General features: G+C 48.0%; 1 protein-coding gene across 5 annotated transcripts in view; it reads right to left on the bottom strand.

The window, feature by feature from the left end:
• The window catches only part of CEP192 (centrosomal protein 192), a 1,978,693-nt gene that overhangs the window by 70,148 nt on the left and 1,889,323 nt on the right, over positions 1-19,222 (bottom strand). For all 5 annotated transcript variants that reach the window (XM_085605862.1, XM_085605865.1, XM_085605864.1 and 2 more), the window contains exon 44: positions 12,206-12,332. In XM_085605862.1, coding sequence (XP_085461988.1) covers positions 12,206-12,332 — 127 coding nt within the window. The remainder of the gene's footprint in view (positions 1-12,205; positions 12,333-19,222) is intronic.

Raw genomic sequence — 19,222 nt, 5'->3', positions numbered from 1 at the left:
ACAGAACCACAGCCTCAGCAAGGCGGATTCGAGTGGCCATGAAGCACACAGAACAGACAACCGGGGCGACCCGCCCCAATGGAAGAACAGCTTCAAGAACCAGATCAACACGCAGGTTACTGAGGAGGAGAAGAAGGAGGGGAGGAGGAGGAGGACGAAACCCCGCCAAGAACTTCTGGATGGCTGAGTTCGCAGGGGCATGGAACAAAAGAGCACCTGCGAAGGGCAGGTCCACCAGCTGTTCTAGAACATTCTCCGGGAACACACTGCCCCGAAGCCAGGCATGGCGACTAAGGGCAACCGAAGAAGCCATGGCACGACCCAGCACCTCTGAGATGTCCAGAGCGGAGCACAGGATAAACGCCGCCAACTCCCGACCATCCAAGACATGGCGTCTCAAGTCCACACAGGCACCCTCCTGAGAAGCGGCAGACATAAGGGTTAACACAGTGTGTTAAGGGCCCGCAGAGCCGCACTGGTTGAGACAAACATACTGCGCCCCCAGGAGTCCAGCCAGCGGGCCTCCCGTGACGGGGGAGACAACAACAGCAGCGGCAAAGCAGGAAAGGCAGACTGCAAAAGGGGGCCTCTGGTCGAAGGGTGAAGGGAAAGGCACACCGGATCACGCGGTGCCGGATGGTGGTGGAGCAGAAGGTGCTGGGGCACTGGGTCCCCCGTGGTGGAACGGCCCCAAGTCGCCAAGAGAGAAGAGTGGAGTGAACCCTCGAAGGGAAGCAACAGTTCCCTACCACCAGAGCCCTGATGGAGAACCTCCAGAAGATGATCTGCGGGGAAATGGGTAGCTGGATCACCCATGCGCAAAATTCCCACAGTCGTGGAAACAGCGTGGGCGGAAGCCGGCCCCGCGGAGGGGAAAGCAGCTCCTCGTTAGGTGACGGCTGCAAGCAAAGTCGGCCATCCCCCAAGCCAACCGGAGGAAGGAAGGGCCAAGGCTGGAAGGAAGGAAGAAGGACGAAGGAGTGGGGGACCTGCGGCTCCTCCAGCGAAGACCGCAGTCTTGGAGACAGCGAGGAGCCGCCTTTAGACGACGTCGGGGAAAAAGCCACATCTCCAGAGAGGATGACACCAGCAACTGCCAAACCTCTGGAGAAGAAGAGGCGTCTGAAGACGAGTCAACGACCTGACGGCGGCCCGGCGCAGTAGAGTCCGCAACCTGAGGCATTACACCGGCGCCGGAGGAGACGCCGGGGCGACCTCCAACACAGCACACGGCGCAGGAGACAGGAGCAGGGCTGGAGCCGGGGTGGCGAAGGGGCGGCACCGGAACGGCGCCGGCCTGACCTCCGACGAGGCAGCCGCCTGCGTGGAGGGCCGAGAAGGGCCCGGGGAGAGACGAGGAGTCCCCCGCCAGCCGTGACTCGTAACAGGGCGAGATGGGCCCTCCGCCGATCCCTGTGGCGCCGTCAGGGCCAGCAGAAGCCGGCGCCATAGCGGCATCACATTGGCTTCAGACAAGGCCGCCGCCTTTCCCGAGGACTGAGAGGGGCTCGGGATGCGACCCGAGCCCCGGCGACCTCCCGCGACACCACAGAGACTCCCGCGCGAGTTTGCGGCTAAGTAGAGGCGCCGTGGTCTGAAGGACGGACCCCCGAAGGGCCGCACCGCAACGACACCACATCCTCAGAGCCTGGATCCGAACCAGTCGGCGCCGGCGACGCCGTGGAAAGCTCCGCGCACTGCAAGAGATCCGCTAAAGTCCCAAGAGGGGAAGGAGGAGGAAAAGCCAGCAAGGCATGCAAAGCCGCTGCATATGTCTCCATCTGGGCTCTCGCTGCCCCCACGCCAGGAAACGGCGGATAAGGGGACGACACTCTGGGCCGCACCACCCGCGGAGAGCCCTCGCCCCGGACAGGCCAGTATGCGACTCTGGGACAAACTGCGACACTTACCAATAGGTGAGCGGCGCTCTAACGACCATGGAGAAGATCGAAGTCGGCGAGGGAAGCCGCGGGACAAACGAGCCAAAAGAAGTTTCATCCGGCGCTCCGGCTGGGACTTTGGCTTCATCTGCTGGCACGCCTCACAATCAGTGGAGTCGTGGTGCTCCTCCAAACACCACATACAGATGGGGTGAGGATCCGTCGCCGACATGAGTCGGCCACACGACGAGCACGTTTTAAAGCCCGAAGGCATTCGCACTTACCACACACGCAGCAATAGCATTAGGGAAAGGTCTAAACAGGCCCTGAGCACAAACCGGATCTGCGTTGCGCGCGGAAAAGGAAAAAACTGACATAGGCGCGCCGGGGTGGGACTTATGTGACCTCGCTGACGTCACGTACGTGGACGACACCAGGGCGGAGTCGCGTGATGCCGTCCCCCCGGTGCGCAGAGATGCTGGGCAAGAACGTTTTTCAGGTCCAGTCTCACGCCTGGGGATAATTCTACGTGAATGAATCTGTGGCTAGTAGTCTCTATCAGATAGGAACATTTAGAAATGTGAGCTTCCCAGGAATTGACCTTTCCTTCACTTTGATCTTGTGTTGGAACCCCTTGACCAACCCTACTCAACCAGAGAATACATAAGAAAATGTAGTGTGTAAACTCTCAGTCACGCTACAATCAACTGCACAAACTCCACCACCAACATCTACTACAGACACTTGTTTACTGGTGTCTGGCTTCAAAATCATTTTAAACAAACCCTGGTGAAACCAACCTAAGATACACAAACCTTTGACAGCAACATAGACCTTCCCTTGAAGATAAAAACATCTTTAAATAAATCTGGACAAGTCAATGTAGCGTCCTTCATAGGATACCGGAGTGTTGTCAGGAGGTTAAAGCACTCTTCCAGGCCATAAATCATGTAATAACTCCTGAGTCAACATAGATATTCTTGCACCTAAGTCAACTAGTAGTTTAACGGATTTGTACCCTATTGATATATCTACATAAGGATCCACACAAGTCGACAGATCCCTTAATACAACCATGTCATCACTAACTACTAATACCATGTCCTGGAGATCTTCTTGTAATTTTTCTAAATGACTTTCACCATTTTCATCCCCTAGGTTGGCCACAACAGAATTATTCCTATTATACTGTTTTCCTTGAGTCAGACACACTTTGGCAAAATGCCCTAATTTGTAGCAAGTACTGCATGTAACATTCTTTACTGGACACAATCTTCCAGTCTTAAAATGCGAAAGACTGCCACACCTAAAACACATATTGGATTGTTTAAAAAAACGTATCAGTTTTCATGTTTTCCTTAGATTGTGAACTGCTAGAAGGCTTGATCTTCTGTTTTACCACACTAACAGTGTCAGATCTCTTTCTAATTCCTTCATGGATAACAGTGAAGTCTCAATGCTTTTAGCCATGCGTAGAGTTTTCTCGAGCAAAGCGTTAGCCAAGGACAACAAGTTCTGCTGAACAGCCTTGTGGGAGCAATGGCAAATAAATGTAAGCCTTACAAATGGGTCTGTAAAATTTTCAAAGTGACATTCTGCCACTAATCTCCTAAGAGCAGATATATAAATATCGACATTTTCTCCCAACATCTGCTTCCTCATGAAAAATGTGTCTCTCCACTACGATATTAAGTTGCACTTCAAAACATTTCTCAAATTTAATACACTCTGTAATCGTCCAATTGTTCCCCTTATGAATCTTCAATATTTGGTAGATGTTTGAAAATGCCACGACCCTCAAAACCCTAAAGAATGTAACAAGATCTTTTTCTGTTCAGGACAAAATCTTGAGGCTCCAATAGCCCTTTAATAGGTTTCAAACGAATCAAACCAGTTTTTCCAACTCACAGGTGGCTCACCTGGAGATTCAAAAAAAAAAAAAAGAAGAAAAAAAAAGGATGATTTACAGACTGCATGTTCCTTAATAACACCTAATACAAACACGTTACTAAACCAGAAAAATATATACAAACCCCAGCAAAATGAAATGAACAGGTAAATGTGAATAAAGATGAGAATGAATGTGCAATGCACACGAATAATTAACTAAGCTGTGCTAAATTGGACGAAATTTAAATACATTAGTGCTACCAAAAATTCAATAAAATAAAGCCATGTGCATCGGCGAGATGGAGAAAGTTTGCATGCAGCACTATTTACAGTGTGAAAGGCACAATAAATATTAGTGCCACATGGGATGATAAAGCCGGGTACATCTGTGAAATACAAAACTGCACAATACGACAAGGAACAGTGTAAAAAATACAATAAACATCAGTGCCAGCACAATCGTGTAGACCCACACGATGCGCTCTTTAAAGCATACATAAACCGTGCGCATTGGTGTAACACTAATCAAGGAAATCCCAGCACGGAGTAATGGTTGTGATCAATGTCAGATAGGTTGATAAAGCCGTGCGCATCGGCGAAATCATGTAGAATTGCACGATGCGCCCTTTAAAGTGCACATAAGATGTGCGCATCAGCGAAACACTAAACAGGAAAAGCCAGCACCAAGTAATAGTTGTGAGGGACGTTGCTATATAAACTGCAAACACAACCAACGGGTCGACGTTATGAAACGTGACATAGCACGTAGAGGATTCGCTGGAGGCAGTGTGAAACGTCACAGTGCGAGAGCCGTGAAATGGCCGCCTGTCGTTACAAACACGAGAAATGCAAATGTCATAACACAGTAAAAGAGCGATCCCAATGAAGAAAAGGCAGCACGTCCGTACGACTACGGGAAACCCCACCGGGAGGTAATGATGATTTTATCAAAAAGTACTTGTGGGTATGGATGCTTGGCTGTTGACACCAGCACATCTGCACAACAAGGGTCCTAAAGCAGCTCTACAAATAATCGCCAAATAGATGTGTAGTAACGCCCGCAGGAAACAGCCACACAAAATGTTTGTAGAAGAAACCTACTTCATTCGTAGGCAGACTGCACTAAGGACCAGAAAAACAATTTGGAGAGCAATGAAAATGTATCAAACCTGAGGAGAGAATTCTGGGCCCATGTCGAAAAATGCAGAAAGAAGTGAACTGATGTCATGTTACTGGGCATGGAATGGCTCAAGTGATGTCACCACGACTCCACTTCCGGAATTAAGATAGAACCAAGGCCCCCTACCGGAATGGGAGAGATATGTTAAAAGTTTTTTTACCCAGCCTGGAGCTTGGGATATTCAAGTGGAAGAATATCTGCAGGAAGAAGTATACATCATAAATCTCAGTGCATGCAAGTTACCATATAAGGCAGTATTCAAAAACATTGCAGCCTAACACCTTTTCAGCTAACATTGTAGCTAAGTGATTAAGATGACATTTTCCTCCTGGAAAAAAAAACTTACAAAAGCACCGGAAATCCTTCTATGTTGAAGCCATTTACAAAGGCAGCTCTTACTACACTCTTCAGTTGATGAATTTATCAGGCAGACTACTTTGCTAGGTGGATAGAATCCCACGGGAACGTTTAGCCTAATTTATTTTAATTTGTAACGTGCTTTATCCAAAGCACAGGTACAGTTGTAAAACTGGAGGAACAGTACAAGTAAGTGAATTGAAATTGATCGCAACAGCAAGAACAACAAAAAAAGTGAGTCTACTTGGTGAGTGAAAGCACATTTCAGTAAATAACTTATGATATTTTTAAACTATGGTCAGGAAAGCAGGAAGGTAGGAGCAAAATCGATCCACAACCTTCTGCCCTGTCCTGCTGAACAGAAATGAACAGGCAGTTGATAGAGAAAAAGTCAAAGAATTAAGTAGGAGAAACAGCTAATGTGTAGTGTAATGCATCAAATATTTGTGCAGCGATTCATCGATCTGGCAACTGAAAATGGGAAGAACTCTCTCCAAATATAAATTAGGGGAAAGAACATTTTAATGTATTTTGAGTTACAAAATGAACGTGTGCATCAGTAAGATATGCATATGCTTCAGGTACACTTACAGATTGTACTTCCAGTATATAGAAGATTGAGATTCCAATCTATATTATTGCTGCTAACTCAGTATACAAAATAATAAGACATGTAACTAGGTGTTTAATATAAACAATAAAACAACCATAAAAAATGAAGTCTGATTTTTCCTTATTTAAGTTTTTGTGTGCATGCAGTGCGCTATTATTCCAGATTCTATATTGGTGAATGGCTGATAAAATCATTCCTGGATGTCAAAAGACAAGGGGATGGGGGCCTTCAGCAATGTAAGGCCATGTATCAATGTTTGGCTGGCCTAGTTATCTGTATAGGTGAATTCGAACCAACGGCCCCTTCACTGGTTGGCTAAATGTTTCTTACCGTACCTACAATGTTCTGCAGTTCGCTGTGTCGAGCCTTCGGCTGTTGCCCATTTATCAACTTCTTTCTTCTATCAACAATGATGTTGCTCTCTTAGGAGCACTAATCCATTGGTATAGCTCATCCAGCAACTACCAGGGACAGTTCTAAGAATCCATTATCTCTACGTCCTTCGTCCTCGACCCAGTCATAACTAATGTGGTATTCCACATGACCGGACACAAAACAGGAAACGCTTTTAGGCTCCACCCACCCTACCATCAGGGGCTACAAGTACATAGCCAACAGAAAGCACAACCTGTTTTGTTTCCTGTCAGTGGACCTGAAGGGGACGCTGGGGTAGGTGCTGGGCACTTACCTGCTTCAAGTTTTCCTGTGGTTTCCTCCTCTGCTGGGCTTTGGGGGCGTTCATGGACCTTCGTGGGACTTAAGAGTCGGGCTGCTGGGCTTCCTGGACTCTTCAGTGTAGGAAGGTGGATATCTGACTATGGTTACCCCCAACTTTTTGCCTAGTGTCTAGCTGGTTTTTCGACTTAGTTGGCCTGAGATCCTGCCATTCAGGGTCTCAGGCTGTCTGCTCTCTCTTTAAAATGGACTCCCGCCTCGCTTTCGTTTCACTCAGCTGTGCTGCTTGGGGGTGGTTTCCTGTTTCTATTTTAAAAGGTGGGGGGTGTCGCTTTCGCTTCAGTTCTACCTGTGTTTGGCTTACTGGTTACTTTGTTTGCTAGTTGATTCTTGATGGGGAAGCATCACAGAAAGCAGAGGAATGTGTCTCCTGTTTCCTCTTCCTCTTCCCTTACGAACAGTGGGGATCCTGTCCCAGCGGGGAAGCGCCCGAAGTTGGATGAGGACAGGTTGAAGCACCTGATTTTGGAAACTTTGTCTGACCTAATGTCCTCCAAGAAATCTCCTGGGAGTCGTTCTGGTGGGGGCGTTGCCCTCTATTCGGACATTTCTTCTTCTGATTCTTCTGGTGACGCTTTCTTGGGGGCAGTGGATCTGAAGGGCAAATATATTTCCAATGATTGTTGCCTGACTTGCTTTCTCATGTGCGTGAGAACATGGGATTTCCTGATGATGCTGTGGCCAGTACTTCCTCGGATGCTGTCTTGCCGCAATTTTGGAAGCCTGTTGCTACTTCACTTCCTATTCATCCCTTTGTGATGGATGTCCTCTTGAATGAGTGGAAGGACCCGGATCACATTATGTTGCCACGCTTCATGTCGAAGCTTTATCCTTTACAGGACATGGAGGAGTCCTTTCCTGAGTCTGTGCGTGTGGATTCCATTGTCGCAAGTTTGGTTGGTCGTTCTTCCATAGCGGATAAGAACATTCTTCGTGATGGGGTGGATAAGAAGATTGACTCTGCTTTTCGCAAGTCTTATGCTGGTTCTCACCTTGCCATCCGTTCTGGTATCTATGGAGCTTATGTCGCTCAATCTCTGTTGACTGACTTTAAGACTTTGTTTTCAATGATGCAGGAGGGTGGCTGTTGCCCGGATTTGCTGGAATCTATGGAGCGTCAGGCTGAATTCCTCTCAGGTATTGCCTTCGATTGTGTGCGCACTTCTGCCTTGTCCTGTGGTTGCTCTGTCGCTGCTCGTCGGAATCTGTTGTTGAAAGGTTGGAATATGGATGCCGCCCAGAGGTCAATGGCTTTGCGTCTGCCCTTTACAGGCCCTCGTCTCTTTGGGGGCGCTCTTGAGGATCGGCTGCATAAGGTGTTCAAGGAGCACAAACATTCCTTTTCCTTCCGTCGGCAGCCTTCTTGTAAGGATTTGTCCTTTTCTCAGGCCAAGACTTTGTCAGCCTTCTAGGTTTCAGCAGTCCTCCTTTAAAGGACCGAGGGGTGCTGGTAGAGGTTTCCCTCGGAAGTTCCAGAAGAAGCTTCCCCGTGATGCTGGACCGGGGCCGCAGCGTTCCGGACTATGCCACTCCGGTAATGGGTCCCACTGGTATGGCACCCGAGGTTGGTGGGAGGTTGCGATTGTTCCTCCCCGCTTGGCATCGGACGACCACCGATCAGTGGGTCCTGGAGGTCCTGGAACGGGGGTATTGGATCGAGTTTCTGTCCCTTCCTCCTCCTTCGGGCGTGGTGCGGACTCGGACTCCATTGTGCCGGTCCCGTCGTCAGTCCTTGGTGGCCGGTGTTCACGTTCTGTTCTTGAAGAAGGCGATTGTGCCCGTTCCACGGTTGGAGTGGGGCCTGGGGACCTATCCGATTGTTTTCCTGGTTCCGAAGGTCACAGGGGGGTTTCGAATTGTCATCAATCTTCGGAGTCTGTACTTGTTTGGGCGGAAGTTCCCATTCAAGATGGAGACTTTGCAGCGGGTGGTTCCTTTGATTCAGGCCGGCTGGGTGTTTGCTACTCTGGATCTCCAGGACGCTTATCTTCATGTGCCAGTGGCTCTGGAGGATCAGATGTTCCTGCGGTTCTGCCTGGGGGGTCATCATTGGCAGTTCTGTGTCCTTCCGTTTGGTCTCAGGTCTGCTCCCCAAGTATTCACCAAGGTGGTTGCTCCCTTGGTGGCCCATCTTCACCTCCGGGGAGTGTCGGTGTTCCCCTACCTCGACAACTGGCTGCTCCTTCCCCAGCGGTCCTGTCTCAGCACCTGTCCTTGACCATCCTTACGCTAGAGCAGCATGGGTTTCTTGTGAACTTTCCGAAATGTCAGCGCCTTCCTGCTACTCGGCGAACTTTCATAGGGGCCGTCTTCGATTCAGTCCTGGGCAAGGTGTTCCTGCCAGATTCAAGGATTCAGTGTCTTCAGTGCCTGTTACGGAGGTTGTTGTCCCGGACTGCAGCTCCCCTCCTTCAGTGGCTCGAGGTTCAGGGTCATATGGCTGCTACTGTCTTCACGGTGCCCTGGGCCAGGGATCATCTTCGGCCTCTGCTGTGGCATCTTCAGCATTGGGTGCCGTTTCCGGTTCAGGACTATGCTCTCTCTGTGCCGGTGTCTCTGGAGGTGGTGGCCGCTCTCCAGTGGTGGCTGGATTCCTCGAATCTCTCCAGGGGGATGTGGATTCGTCTGCTGCCTCTTTTGGTGTTGACAACGGATGCCAGTGCGTCCGGTTGGGGGACTATACTGGGTCAGTGGTCTATTCAGACTCGTTGGCTCCGGGTGGAGTCCCGCCGCTCGTCCAATTGGAGGGAGCGGTCTGCTGTGGAACGTGCTCTTCGTTTCTTCCAGGCCCGTCTGCTGGGGTGCAATGTCCTGGTGAGGTCGGACAACTCAGTGACTGTGGCTTACATCAACCACCAGGGCAGTACTCGCAGTCCTTCGTTGAATTTGGTGGCCTGTGCAATTGCGGGTTGGGCGGAGTGTCATCTTCTGGCCCTCTCTGCTCAGCATATCCGGGGTGTGGACAATGTGGTGGCGGACGCCTCGAGTCGCAGGTTTCCATCTTCTCTGACCCTGTGTCTCTCCCCCAGGCTTTTCTGGTTGATCTGTCAGAGGTTCGGGACTCTCCTGCTGGACTTGTTTGCCTCCCGGGCCGATGCCCAACTCCCCTTCTTTTGTTCTCGGACTCCGGAGTTGGGTGCTTGGGGGGTGGAGGCGTTGTCTCTTCAGTGGCCCCCTTGGTTGCTGTATGCCTTCCCCCCCTTCCCCCTGATTCCTGCCTTCTTCGTGAAGGTCCAGCGGGTGGGTGCCCGGGTGGTGGCGGTCTTGCCTCACTGGCCGCGGAGGTCCTGGTTCCCGTTGTTGTTGAGACTGGCAGTGGGCCCTCCTTGGATTCTTCCCAGCTACCCGTCTCCCCTGAGGTCTCCCTCTCCCTCCCTCCTGGTCCCTCTCACCCTGGCGGTCTGGAGGTTGAACGGGTGTCTCTTGGAGTCCGGGGTTTGCCTGATCACCTCATCACTGTGATGGAGGGGTCCCGTAGCAGTTCCACTTTGTCCTCCTACTCTAAGCATTGGGCTTATTTCTCCTCCTGGTGTTTGGGGCTTGGTCTCTCTCCTGTCTCTTGTCCTATTGCTTCTATCCTTCAGTTTTTCTTGGATGGGTTTCAGAAGTATGCCTGGTCTACACTGAAGGGGCAGTGAGCTGCCATTCGGGCTTTCCAGTATCCGGCTTCGCTTCCGTCTTTGGATGGATTGTTGGTTTCCCGGTTGTTCCAGAGTTTCTCTCTGTCCTCTCCTTCTACTCGTTCTCAGGTTCCTCCTTGGGATCTTTCTTTGGTCCTGGGTGCTCTGCAGTCCTCTCCTTTTGAGCCCTTGGAGTCTGTGGACCTTAAGTTCCTCTCTTTTAAGGTGTTTTTTTTGGTTGATGTTACTTCTGCTCGGCGGTTGGGTGAGCTCACTGCCTTGCGTAGCTCTCCTCCCTTTTTACGTTTCTTGGATGACGCGGTGGTCCTTTCTTTGGATCCTGGGTTTGTTCCGAAGATTCATTCTCATTGCTCTCAGGAGTTGATTCTTCCTTCTTTCCGCCCTTCTCCTTCCTCGCCTGCTGAGCTGTTGCTTCACTCCCTGGATGTGAGGCGTGCATTGTCTGTTTATGTTGCCCGCTCTGCGGGGTTTCGCTCTTTGGACTCCCTCTTTGTGGCCTTCGGTTTGGCTGCTCGGGGTAAGGCTGCCTCCCGTCTTACTCTGGATCGCTGGATCAAGGCTGTCATTTCTCTGGTTTATCAGGGCTCTGGTTTGCCTTGCCCTTCTGGGGTTCAGGCCCGTTCCACTAGGGGTGTTTCTGCTTCCTGGGCTGCCTTTCATGGGGTTTCCCTTGATGAGATCTGTCGGGCTGGGACTTGGGCATCTGATTCTACTTTTGTACGGCACCATCGTCTGAATTGTGCTTTGTCTGACCGGATCAATTTTGGTTGTGGTGTGTTGCGTGCTGTGGGGGTTGTGCCCCCTCCCTGATTCTGTTTGTTTACTAAATATTTCACTTGCTGCACTCCATTTTTGTGTTCGGTCTCTGTTCTCTGTGTGGTTCACCAAAGGCCTGCTGGTGGGGTTGCTTTGGTATGCCTCATTAGTTATGACTGGGTCGATGACGAGGGACGTAGAGGTAATGCTATGATTACTTACCGGTAATCCCCATTACTCTTAGTCCTACTCGTCCTCAACCCAGTCATACTTCCCACATGCTCTCCCTGATCAGGCCTTTGTTGCTTGGTATGTCAGGATGTGCTTTTTGTTGGCTATGTACTTATAGCCCCTGACGGGAGGGTGGGTAGAGGCTAAAAGCGTTTTCTGTTTTGTTTCCTGTCATGTGGAATACCTCATTAGTTATGACTGGGTCGAGGACGAGTAGGACTAAGAGTAATGGGGATTACCGGTAAGTAATCATAGCGTCACTAACATCCCAGGTTTAGAGTGAGCATACAACCTTAGAAGACACATGTCCACCCTTCGCACATCTGCTTTTGTGAGGGTTCTTTCCAGGTCAACTGTCACTTTGTCCAGAAATTAGCAACCACCGGGCGATCCCAGACCATATGCGTGTACTCAGTATCTAGCAGGTTGAATCATGGGCAACTCTTGTCATTTAAGAGGGAAGAAAAGCTATGCTAAGAAAAATCAACTAAATCCTCAATAGCTTGACAAAAGAAACTAAGCATGCAGAGCAGTGATGTGATAGGAGGAAAAAAGGACTGAAGCTATGCTGTATGAATAATGACAAGAAGATACATTGGAGAGTTGAATGCACACACCACCAATATTTTCATGGAATATTTTACACTTTCAAGGGTTAGTTGTTGGATCAAAGCATTTTTGGATATTGACAGGTTACTCGTATTGAGAACTTAAATAAAGCAAATATGTCAGGTAATAATTTGCATTATGAACAACGGCAATTCCTTGCGATGTTGAAGTAATTCTTTTAAAAGAAGAAACTTGGGTAATAGGTTTAACTTTATTATTCTTTACTGATACATAATTGTACTTTGGTCTAGTTATTAAAGAAGAGATTGTTTAAAAAGACAGAGAACAATATGTGTGCAATAGACATTCTTACCATGTGAGCAGTGACACCTTTATTCTGAAAATTGACTTTCAGCGTACTACATTCCCCAACACGAGTAGGTGGAAACTTATATAGGTTAATTGGAGTGTATACACCTCTAGTTACAACTTCATCTGACCTAAAAAAATAAATAAAAAAAGGTATTAGCTTAAAATTCTCTTCATGTAATGTGTGTTGAACATGAGTGCTCTGATAGCTGTTACTGCTTGTTGACACAATGAACTGAAATGTAAATAAAGCTCTCTTAATTGTGCTCCAAAAGCAGACAGAGTCAAGATCCCTGTATAACACTTTCTGCAGTGTGTTGTACAGTTGAAATCAATCACTACTGCATCTAGTAACAAGGTAGAGGTAATACATGTAAGAAAATCTTACCTTGGGGCCCCATTTCCACAGATAGGTTGCACCCTTCTTGATTTTAACTCAAATACTTTTAAAATACAAGTGTTAGCATCCATGGGGAAATGTAAGATGAAGTTAAGTCAATTGGAGTACTTGGTCTGCACTCAACATAATTTCAGTGACAGGTCATTTCTGGGTTATGGACAGGGGACCACATCCTCCTACTGGCCTCTTCATGTGTGTTTGCTGTGATATGAAGCAATAGGAGTGATTTTATAGTCAAGAGACCTTAAATAGGACATGTGAATAGAAAGGATAGACGTTAATGCTGCCGGAGACACATTTTATGCCTGGCAGTATCTAAAGAGAAGCAGGAGTCAGAGACGGTGTGTGGAAGGTGAAAACAGAGAGTAACTTCTTAAATGTGGCAGCTTTTTTTAAAAGCTGATTTCGGACTGCATAGCAAGCAATTTGATCACGCTGGAGGAACTCTTTTTTTTACTTTACTTTGGTAATACTTTTTCTGGTAGATACTCTATCTAACCATTGATTCCTCACCTTGGACGACTGCCCAGGCACAAGACTGGCCACAGAAACTTTCTAAGCAGTGCTCTTGTATGCTGCTAGGAAGAGACTGTGCAGCTCTGAACCACCGCGGACGTGATGGCGTGGAGCTGCATATAAGAATCAACCTTGAGCACTGACATCACTTTCTTGTTCGACTCATTCCATTCCCTTAAACTAGGAGGGTTAAACAATTGCTGGAAGTAGTGTGTAATTGCTCACTTGCAACCTCTTAGGTGTGAAAATAGACACTCCACAGAATGGGGAGGAGGAAGGGCTGTGAGGAATTTAAAGTAAAATTGAGTATTCACCAGAAAGAACGAAACCAAAGGTAAGTAACTAGTTGTTCTGAGGTAGGTTTTTAACAACAGATTTCTCACTTTACAAAACATACCTAAGCAGTACCTCCGCTGAGGCGGATGGTCTGCGGAGTGGACTCATACCAAAAAGCTAAATGTTTTTTCCAGCGGACCTGGTTGGCAAGGCAGCAGTGCTTCTTGAACACATACACTGATCACCACATCACAGCCTGGCAAATATCAAGGGCAGGCACTCTGTTTCTTGGTCAGTGCATAGCAGATCTTAATACAGAAGTCTATCCACCTTGACAGCACCCTCTTCTGTATCACCTGCCCTTTCCTTGCCCAGTAGAAACCCACAAAAGAACTGACCTCCACCTGATGGTCGCTGGTATGATGAACCTAAAAGCTTAAAACTAAAAGGCCAGCCGATGAAGTTTCTCCTGCTTCAAGGGGTGGGGAGGGACGAAAAACACTGGCAGGGTGATGGGCTGCTCTAAATGGAAGGGAGTCACAACTTTGGACAAGAAGGGCACCGAGTACTCAGCACCAGTTTATAAAGACAAAATGTGTAGGGCTATTGCATCAACAGCGCTTGATGTTTACTCATGCGACAAGCATGAAGTGATCACAATGTGGAAGACAGTCTTTAGAGGCAGAAGAAGCAACGAGCAACTGTGCATTGGCACAAAAGGTGCACACATGAGAAAAGTTAAGGTCCTACTGTGGCCTCACAAATGTCTTGGTAGGGTGCATGCGTATCAAACCTTCAATAAATCTCATAACAGGTGATTTGAACAAGGACGGTTCTTCTGGCAACCATAGGAAGGCAGAAAGGTTCAACAAGCAACGTTTAATATTACTCACTGTAAGGCCTTGGTAGGCCAAAGACAGAAAAACATAATATCAACAAGTTTGGCTTGTGATGGATCTGCTTTGCAAACTTCACACCAGACCACAAAGTTTCCCAGAGTAAATGGATTTTGTGCACGGAAGCATGGCAGCAAAGATGACATCCACCACTTCAAATGGCAGATCAAAAGCAATTAACTACTGCAGCTCAGTTTCCACACTTGGAGGTGTAGATTGCACAGGTTTGGATGAAGTACCTTGCCCTGCAGCTATTACAGAAGATACTATCTAACTGGAAGCCTCATTGGAGGACAGATGCACAAGCCCAGAGGTAACCGGTACCACACTTGTTTGGCCCACCAGTGGAATCACTAGGATGACTTGAGTCTGATGATTCCTGAAAGGGCAGGAAGTGTACACAAGTCAGATATTCCATTGCTTCTGGAATGCATCTCCTAGCAAGGTCTTCACGGAAACTCCAATGCACAAAACCTTGGACAGTGCATGTTCTAGATGCTGGCAAAAGATCTAGCCAGGGTTCTCTCCACTGTTGAAGATGCCCTGCATTTTCTCAAGATGTAGACTTCATTTATGATCAGGCAGAAGCCACTGGGCTGGGATTGGCTGCCCTGACATTCCAGGGTTTTGGCAGGTGACTTGCAATCAAGGAAATGATCTGCCTCTCCAGCCACTCCAAAAGCAAAGAGCCTCCCAGCACAGGACCAAGTACCCTACTAGTAGGAAGCTGGACTTCTTTGTAGCTGTCCCCCTACTTTTTGCTCCATTTGAACTACTAGATGATGGTTTGTTGACTCAGACAGTGCACTTAAGCCAGCTAACCAGGCTTCAGTACCAGTGTGTTTTCCCCTAAAACTGAAATAATTGTAAACCAATTGGCAAGGACTTAAGCGCCCCTGGAAGTCCCTAGTAAATGGTACCCCTGGTACCTAGGGCATGGGTCCTAAAAAGAGGGTCCCTAAGGGCTGTAGGATGTAATATGCCACCCTAGGGGGCCCCCATACAAATTGCATGTAGACTACCATCGTAGGCTGCGTGACACAGTGCAAACCATGTGTAAAACACAACATGGTAAACTCACTATGTGCCATTCCAAAATGCCTGCATATGATATATGTAAGCCAGCCCTACAGCAGGCTTTAGAGCCCTACGGCAGGGTGCATTATATTTGATGTGAGGACATATCTGCATGAGCAGATATGCCCCTGTGATGTACAGTTCTATTACCACACATTGCAAGTGAACAGTGAAGCCATCTTAAGTATATGTACTGGGCACTGGTCATTACAAGTTATCGAGCTACATAATGGCTTCACTTCAAATAATGTTGTTTGGTATTAAACACCTTGTCTTAATAAATATGCGCTGCTGCCAATACTAGATTTATTATGACATGCACCCATAGGGCACCTTAGAGGTGCCCCATTTAAAACCAACCAGTGTCTAGTGTGTTGGCTGACTGGTATTGTCCATCCGGCCAACACAGACATGTTTCTGACCCTCTGCAGGTGGGACCCGCACTCTGAGGTCAGAAACAATGCCTGCTCCAGAGGAAGGTGTTCACACCTCCTCCAGCAGGATGGCTAGTGGTTTATCATATCAAGGCCAGGGGGTTGAATGTCCCTGCCACTTTTGATATGCGACCCAGGCTTCCCTCAGACCTGGTAGATGCCACCCCCTGCCTTGAGGTCCTTTTGGCACCAGGACAGACAGGAAATTAGCTATGCAGTAGGTGTGTTTCACCTCCAGCCTAGTCACTTCCCTAAGGTGGGCTAACTAATGTGCTTCACGAAAGAAGGATTCCACCATCTTGTTTTTGGTGGAATTAGGAACTCTGGGACAGGGTTATGCATACTCTCCACAGAAAGTGGTCATATATGGGGTGTAGTGAACCCAAGGGAAAACAGCTCATTGAATACCACCCTTCACTCACCTTAACACCCCTACATTTAGTATTTAGGGGGCCCCCTGGCACGAGGAACTCAAATTTGACTGCCTGAAAGAAGGCCAAAAACCAACTCAAGGTGTGAGAACTGTGGACTAGCACCGATCTTGGCGCAAAACCCTGCCTGGATGCTGCTGTCCAGACAAACACCATGATCTACTCGTGCAGAAGAAGAACAGCCTTCCCAAACCCTTGGTGGTCTGATCAGAACTTTATTGACCCAGCAATATCTCCCTTGTGGTGGAGAAGCCATTTTCCTTCACCAGCAGGCACAGACTGCATCAGACCAATATAGCGTTCTGTAAACTCCCGGGCCCACCGAGGGAGCAACTCCCCAAAAGAAGGGCTTTGTGGTTACCAGAGGTTAGCACCAGCTGCCCAGCAAGTACTGAGCAACTAGACCCTCCAGGAGTCAACCTGCACTATACCCGCGGGTAACGGAGCCAGTTGCAAGCACTAATGCTTGTTTGTGTTCAGTCGGAGCACCACAGCCAAAATGTACCAGTAGGTTGAGGGACTTTGTTAGAGGCCAGCTCCACACCGAGAGTGGCTCTTTTGTTTTCTTTCTCTCTTCTGCAGGGAGGGATTCTTCAAGAGCAGCACTGCAGGTTGTGGATTTCACCATTACACATGGTATTTGGGCATGTAATAGGCACGCCCCCTCAGACAAGTTTGTCCCAACATTTAGACGAGGCGCCTGCCATAGCACAATTGATTATATCCTCCTGGCCAGTGCACTGAAGCCTGCTAACCATTCTTCAGTGCCAGTGTTCTTTCCCCTAAAACTGAAATGCTCAATTGCAACCCAATTGGAAAGGACTTTAGCACCCTTGTAAGTCCCTAGTAAATGGTATGCCTGGTACCCAGGGCATGGCTACTAAAGAGGGTGCTTAAGGGCTGCAGCATGTATTTTACGACCCCAAGGGACCCACATAAAAACTACATGCAGACTGCCACTGCAGTCTGCGTGAAAGGGTGCAAAAGGCCTCCTGAAAACAACATTGCACACTCCCTGTATTCAATGCCCATACACTGCATGTACTATTTGTATCCACCCCTACAGAAGGCCTCAAGAGCCCTGAGGCAGGTTGCATTATATTTCATGTGAGGTATTAACTGCATGAGCAGATATGCCTCTGTCATTTTGATTTTGATTACTAGATATTGCAAGTGATCAGGGAAGCCAACCTAAAGGCATGTACTGGGCACTGGTCATTACGAATTACCCAGCTACGTGATGGCTTCACTGAAACCTCTGGTGTTTGGTATCAAACACCTGGTCTTGATAAATCTGTACTGATACCAGTATCGGATTTATGAATACATCACCCATGGGCACCTTAGAGGTACTCCTGAAACCTAAGTCTTCTAGTGATCTGGCTGACTGGTATTGTCCAACTTGCCTCCACAGAAGAGTTTCTGACCCTCCTGAAAAGAGAGCCTTGCTCTCCGAGGCCACAAATAACGCCTGCTATGGAGGAAGGTGTTCACACCTCCTCAAGCAGGATGGCTAGTGAATTAGCATATCTGGGCCAAATGTTTCAAAGCCACCCTCGCATTTGATATCTGATCCTGGCTTCCCCCAGTCCTGGGGAAAGCCACCCTGTGTCCTGAGGCCCATCTGGCATCGGAGCAAGCAGGAAAATTAGCTAGTCGAATAAGTTACTTAAATTCTGTAACGCCTTATATGGTAGAGACAGGATCTAGCCACGGAGTCCTTATCTTAGAGTTCTCCCCAAGTGCTACACTGGATCCAGAATTTGTTTTTACAGCAGTACCGCTGCGCGTCGGTAGAGGGCTTTGAGCGACTCCATAGCCATGGCGTCCTCCAGATGTGACGTCAACAGAGCCCATATAAGCCCTTCTCTGACGCACTGACGTCAGATTCTTCTGTGACTATTTTCCCACCAACAACTCTGAGCCACTTTTAGAAACCGTCTATGTAAACAGTGTGTCAAAAAAGAGACCTCGTTGTGTCAAACAAATACGAAGTCCAAAAGAAAGGCATCAGAATGCCAAGAAAGGGACCTTGTAGGTTACAGGACCAGCAGAGCAGGGAGGATCGTTAAGGAATCTGCAGCTAGATCCTGTCACTACCAGATAAAACGTTACCAAGGGTAAGTAACTTATTCATCTAATAGTGACATCTAGACGCAAGTTTCTTATCTTAGAATTAGATACCCAAGCAACACCATCCCTGGAGAAGAGTCTGTGAATTGAACTCACAAAAGATCTCGGAATAGGACAAGTTGGTCCATAATGAGATAAAGTGACCAGACTATCTTAAGAATTATTGGTGAAGCAAAAAATATGCTCCACCATAAAGACTGTGTGAAGCCTGTAGGGAGCCGAAGTCTGCAAGACCTTGAGAAACATGTGCACAACATTACCCACAGCTGAGGGATAAGAAAATGTTGGAGAAAACACTTCATAAAAACAATTATACTATGTAGCCCCGCCGAAAGTATTCAACCCTCAATTGGATTAGGCTAAAGCACCATGGACAACAGCCCATACCACTGAATTAGAGCTTCAGCTCCTCACTGTGAAATCTAGTATGTGAGCTAACCCGACCCGAGGCACACAGAGAAAAGGAAATCTCAGAGTACATCCATGACAGAAAGAGAGAGAGATCACATCAATGCTGAACAAAAGCACTGCAAGTATAACAACACAGTTTGGTAGAGATCACTCTCAGTAGGAGAAAAAACCCTCCTAGAGAAAAGGTAACCCCCCGGGACTATGTAACATAGAACCCAGAGGAGAAAAGAAATACATAAGCAATGGCCAAGTTAAGGTCAAAATGGTGCACCAAGAAAGGCTTAGCCACAAAAGCAGATAAGTACGCCCTATTGTATACATAAATGTAGATCTACACATGTAGGAGGCTGGCTTAGTATATGGTGCAGACTTATTCAAGAGAAGCACCATTGTGAGAAGTTGGCCTGGTATATGCTGTTCACTAGTTAAAGTGGACACCTTGCACCA

This window comes from Triturus cristatus, chromosome 5_1 (assembly GCF_964204655.1).
Source record: "Triturus cristatus chromosome 5_1, aTriCri1.1, whole genome shotgun sequence".
In the NCBI taxonomy this organism is placed as follows: domain Eukaryota; kingdom Metazoa; phylum Chordata; class Amphibia; order Caudata; family Salamandridae; genus Triturus; species Triturus cristatus.
This window is presented reverse-complemented; position numbering and strand designations above follow the sequence as displayed.